General features: G+C 35.0%; 1 protein-coding gene across 1 annotated transcript; it reads right to left on the reverse strand.

Moving 5' to 3' along the window:
- Positions 1 to 212: 212 nt before the first annotated feature.
- LOC134253053 (complement C1q-like protein 4) lies at positions 213 to 1,673 on the reverse strand. Its single transcript, XM_062735572.1, has 2 exons — positions 1,406 to 1,673; positions 213 to 679 (listed from the first exon to the last, which is right to left on the reverse strand). The coding sequence occupies exons 1-2, from the start codon at positions 1,473 to 1,475 to the stop codon at positions 225 to 227; spliced, it is 525 nt and encodes a 174-aa protein (XP_062591556.1). The 5' UTR covers positions 1,476 to 1,673; the 3' UTR covers positions 213 to 224.
- Between the last annotated feature and the right edge of the window lie 3,908 nt (positions 1,674 to 5,581).

The raw sequence follows: 5,581 nt of genomic DNA on the forward strand, positions 1-5,581 counted from the left end.
TTTTCAAAATTAGATGAATGGTTTCAAATTATAATATCAAGACTACAGATAACAAGGATCATTAGGGAAAAACCCACAGTGGATAGTCTTGTCACCTTCAAGTTTTTAATAGCAATAACAAGTCTCATTTATACACTGAAGATGTGAAATTAGGGATATCATATTATTACTGTGTCTTGAATGAACTACGTACAATTCTTAATTACATAGAAAATCATGAAATCTCAGAAATACTTCCAGAGTATTTCAGCAGGAAGACACAATCCACAAAAGGATGTTTGTGTGTTGTGATCGCTGTAAATATTGCCAACTGGAGTGTATCCAGGTTCAGATCTTACATATACAGCGTCTCCTAGTTGAAGATTAACGGCGGCCATACCAGTAACTCCATTATAAGTGGTGTCACCTTCTACAAACACAATGCCAGCTCTAGCACTGTTAACCGTTAGCTCCATCGGAAAATAGGAATGCGGGTCAGCAAATGTCGTCCAAGAGAAAACGTAAACTCCAGTCGTGGGAGCAGTAAAGGATCCCGTGTGTTTATTATAGCCCTGTCCATTATTCGTCATAACATGGTCATAGACAACTATGTGATGCGCTCCAGGATTTACTTCAGGTGTAGTTAGATATGCATAGAAAGCAATGAGGTACTCAGGGGCGTCGGTGATTCTGCTTACCTCTATGGGAAAAAAATAAATAGACTGTTAAACGATAAAAGTCTAGAATGTCATATAATCTTTCGAAAAAACATTTCGTTAGCAAGATCAATTTCCACACACTTGTTTTTGTGATTTAATGCTTTTCATTTAACATCCTATGTTAATTTTTCTTAGTTATTTTTCAAGATTGGTTGATCCAAATTTTCAAGAATTGGATTTGTTCCTATCATGCCTCACCACAAAAGTGAGACTTTCTTTAATTTAGCTATATTTTAATAATCTACTTATCGAGGACTCGGGCGTATATAGGTTTTGGTATCAGGCATACAGAAAATAATACAGGTAAATATCAATCAGCTGAACAATTTGCTACAATCTTGGTATATAACGTTGTTCTAGAATACATTAAATAAATGTAATATTGCATTGGTGCACTTTGTTGGTAGGTCATTGAATAAACTCAGCCTGTACACTACATACGAAAATTTGATTTGTTCAATTCAAAACATTTCCATGGAAAAAATATTAACAATAAATGATGTTAGTTCAGCTAAAATTTGTTGTATGCTGTGAAAAAGCTAATTTTTAATTAATTTATTTACTAAAGGTTTCGACATAGCATTGATAAAAGAAACAAGAGTAACTACAAGAGGTAATGAAAAATGAAATTAAGACCGTAGCTATTAAAATGCTAGTTAAACAACTATAACAAAATTTAGTTAAATTTTACATAAAATTAAACTCACTTGGTTGCTTCATTCTCTTCCGCCATGAGGTTGATAATATGGTCTTTAGAGGTAAATGCGGTGTTTCCATATCTACGAGTGTAGAATTTATCGTTGATATTTCTTCCCTGCGTACTTCGGTCAATGTTTCGCCGTTTCCTGTGAGCGATTCTTAAAGGCTGGAGATCAATCTTTCCTGACTGGCTATTAGTTTCGCTTGCATTTTGTTTTCGATCTCCAGATTTCTAAGTTGTTCCATTACAGTTTGTTTAAATGCATTGAATTTTCTTTTGCTGATAGCCTACAATCATCATCACTGGAAACTGTAGTTCCTGTGAGGAAAAGGCACATAAATATTTGAAGGTGGAATTTCATCATAACATTTAACTGAAGGGAGTTATTAGGTATGTAGTTAAAACACCCTATATAAAACAGATTATCATTTTTTAAAAGTACAGAATGATGGCGTCTGTTTACCTGTAAACAGATACATTCCTGAACTTCGTACATGCACTGTTCATATGTAAAATATAAGGAGTCCAAAAAACATTACAAAAAAGAAGCGGACCTCCATCATTTCAGAGGATGTATCAGGTGCCGTGAAGAGTGAGTATACCCTGCCGATCGGTCACTCCCGCTATGTGCCCCTTCTCAAGATTTGGAAATAACGGGAAAATCTGTCGTCAATTCAGTGTATGGATAATGGACCGGACTAACAATAAGTATGAAAAACGTCAGTCAGCATTCGACTCAAACGTGAATTGTATTTGCGGACAAGGTCATTGTATCGGCCACAGAACTTACGAAATGATGACTTTAAACGAGACTATTGATATTCTTGTTTCATCAACTTGTTTGTCAAAAATTTACCTTGTTTTAGAAATTGTTTATACGTAGGGCATACTGTAAATCACTTTTTATTCGCGAGAACTTTATTTTTGCGTAATTACGCTAGACAGTGTGCTCGAGAAAATTTAATTCTCGCGTATAATAGTCTTCCTTCAGATTATATAGAGCAATATCCACGATTCGCGAAAAATTTTTTCTCGCTTATCAAGAGTCAATGACTATCATGCGAAAATAAGGTGTCGCGAAAATTTAGTGATCTACAGTACTCCAGCGTATCGAATCGACTGAAACAAGATAATTCAGAGAATTTGTGTCTCCCGCGTAAGGGAAAAAGTAAACAATGCGAAGTTCGGAGGGAGGGGGGGGGGGGGGGTTGGATCCCCTTGACTGAAATTGTAGAATTATTAAATGTACATGTATACTGAAGCAAATAAAAAATGCCAATATGGATATAAAGGTTTGATTGCTTATTCTTTGTTATGTGTATAGAAGATTCTTTTTATATGGAATATTTATCACACTGTATTGATGATTTTATGAGTTTGTACAAGCCAGACCTCATAAATTTTTCATTTCACATGCTGAATACTATCATTTAGTAAAAAAAAAAAGTATTTCGGAAAAAAAAATAAAATGGATCGTCCGGGATGCGAACCCGAGACCTCTCACTTCAGAAGCGAGAGACATACCACTAGACCACGGAGCCGCTTTTATCTGAGGAAAATTATATGCAGACATGAAGTCACATCATGTATATATTCACGTTCGATATTGTCAAAATTTTATACAATGCATGGTGTCTAATTTAACCTTTGTTAAACAGTTCTAATAGATGTACATGTAATTAGATTATAAAGTCCACTGAGAACCTGTTTTTACGTAAAACTCTCCTCATGCCCCTGTTCTAAAAATAGCGATATGTCATACAATGAATACTAATACAACAAACGGGGCGGGACACTTTGAGAGGGGTGAGAGAGGTCCTAGGGAGTTTTGGTATAAAATTACATTGCAAAAGCTGAAAATCTTCTTGAAATATCGCCCGGAAATGATAGTGTGTCATACAGAAAGAATGTATAATTTTACGACCTTGAACTTTGACGTTTTTGCCTCAAAATCAATAGGGGTCTTCCTTAGGCCACAGGAGTTGTTATGCAAAATTTCATTGCAAAAGCTCAAAGGGTACTCGAGATATCGCGCGGAAACTAAAGTGTTATAACAGACATAATTTGCGAACTTATGACCTTGACCTTTGACCTTTTGACCTCAAAATCAATAGGGTTCTTCTTTGGTCCATAGGGAGTTGCTACGCGAAATTTCATTGCGAAAGCTCAAAGGATTCTCGAAATATCGTGTGGAAACGAAAGCGTTACAGACAGACAGAAAGACGAACGGACAGCTAGACGGACGGACGGACAGACCCAAATTAATATCCCTCACTTTTCAAGCGGGGGACAATATATAAACTCCGTATGCAGGTCATGAAGGTGTGCTTTCCGTACTTAGTATCCTTCCTAAATAATACGATGTGTTATTTTTATTAGTAATAAAAGTAAATGAATTGTACATATTTGATGGACGGAATAGATCACAAATGACATTGATAGTCACTTTCCATCTAGAAAATTAAATGCATTTATCAACATGCCATTTTTTTCCAGACAAACATGTTTTAATGCATTTCACTTCTTCTATCGTGCCTGCACCCTAAAATGGTAGGAAAAGCACGCTTGGCAATGTACAGATATGGATTGGCTGGCTACAATGCAACATATTGCGGTCCTAATTATGTAGAGCATAAAAAAAACTTTCTCTCAATTCCGTACTTTCGTTCTCTCTTATTATGTTTGGTTTCTAGTACCAACATATACCTGAAAAGGTATAAAATAAAAGAATTAACATAGTCTGACGAAGTACCTTACAATATTGTTTTTGTTTATAAGGTTCAATTTTAAAATTTATTTCGGGGTACTTGAATTTATATCTGCAAGTTGTAATCCAAATTAAACTCAGATTCATTTCGAAGGAGGAAATTCAGGAAAATAATGTGTTAGCTTGATTTTTAAAAAAATATTTCCAACTATCAAAGTATGAGTTACAATATCTGTACTGGGTTTTTAAACTTCATAGAATTTTTGGTAAATGCGTGTAGATGAAGAGTCATATCCGGTTGCAGTAAATGATCTTCTACATGTAAGCCTCTTTCTTAATATCTCACCAAAATATTTACAGTTGTGAAGGAGAAACATAGGAAGTATTGTATAACATTGTATTGTTAACTGTATTTTCGAGAAGTGGTGATGCTAAAAAAATTCCAAGGAACATGTAGAAAATTTGAAATTAAAATAGAAGTAGCTATCTTTAATTATTGATATATGTACTTCGAATTCGTAACCTAGGACCTTGTGATTTTATGAGTTATATTATTGCTTTTAATTTCTTCTTAAATTTTTATAATACTTTATTTTAATACTGACATCATTTGATATACTGTGATACGTCAAACACAAAAAGGAAGCATCAGTATTTGTTTTTAATCCTGAAATTATCTTATTGATTCTTTCCATTTTACACCCTCCCACGATCTCTCGCATACATTGCACGATGTCTCGCATTCGCAATTCAACGCACAAATATTAGTACGGACGTTTTAATATGTACGATTTTAAAGGTCTCAAGATGAATTGCAGCTGTCTTTGCGTGTGTTTTGTGACCATGAGATTGATGCTCAACGTGTTGTAATTTTGCTGCGTTAAACTATCATAGCTTGATTTATCAGCTTCAATTGCCATGCTTTGCCAATAATGTTCGTTCCCTGTTTAATTATATTCATCTTTTCTCGCAATCAATTATGTCTTATGAAGACCGTCAGACAAGGTACTTGTACATGTATACCCGGCCTTCTTACTACTACGAAAGTACATGCGTATCATGGAATGCATGAGTGCCGCACGTCCATTGGCATTGGCGCACACTCAATCGTCTAGTTACCTGATCATTCGTGCAGTCCTGTTGCATTATCTAACAACACTCGCGTTCATTCTTCAACTGTGTCGCATATAGACGCAAGGTATATCGCAAGATTTAATGAACAATCGCTTTAGATCGTACGAATTTCTTACGAATGCTATTTTTCATGTACGATTATTTCGGCAACAGTTTACGATTCTGATAAAAATTAATCGGTCGCACGGATATTTTGTCACTTCTGCTCATGCACCACATGCGAAGGGGCCTTAACTAATACTCTTTAGTTTGTATTCAAATGTTACTTGTTAATTTTGCTTATTTGATTTCCCCTATTCAACGAAAAATGTGTAAAAAGCTTTAAGCAATTTAATGTCTCTC

The sequence above is a fragment of the Saccostrea cucullata genome, unplaced genomic scaffold, assembly GCF_032062105.1.
Source record: "Saccostrea cucullata isolate Sc308-1 unplaced genomic scaffold, CSIRO_AGI_Scuc_v1 ctg18719, whole genome shotgun sequence".
NCBI classification, from domain to species: domain Eukaryota; kingdom Metazoa; phylum Mollusca; class Bivalvia; order Ostreida; family Ostreidae; genus Saccostrea; species Saccostrea cuccullata.

Bases quoted from the DNA above. Each gene is read 5' to 3' on its own strand.
- LOC134253053 (XM_062735572.1), bottom strand. From the start codon at position 1,475: ATGGAAACACCGCATTTACCTCTAAAGACCATATTATCAACCTCATGG. The intron at 680-1,405 runs GTGAGTTTAATT...TTTTTCCCATAG, and splicing joins GAAGAGAATGAAGCAACCAA to AGGTAAGCAGAATCACCGAC.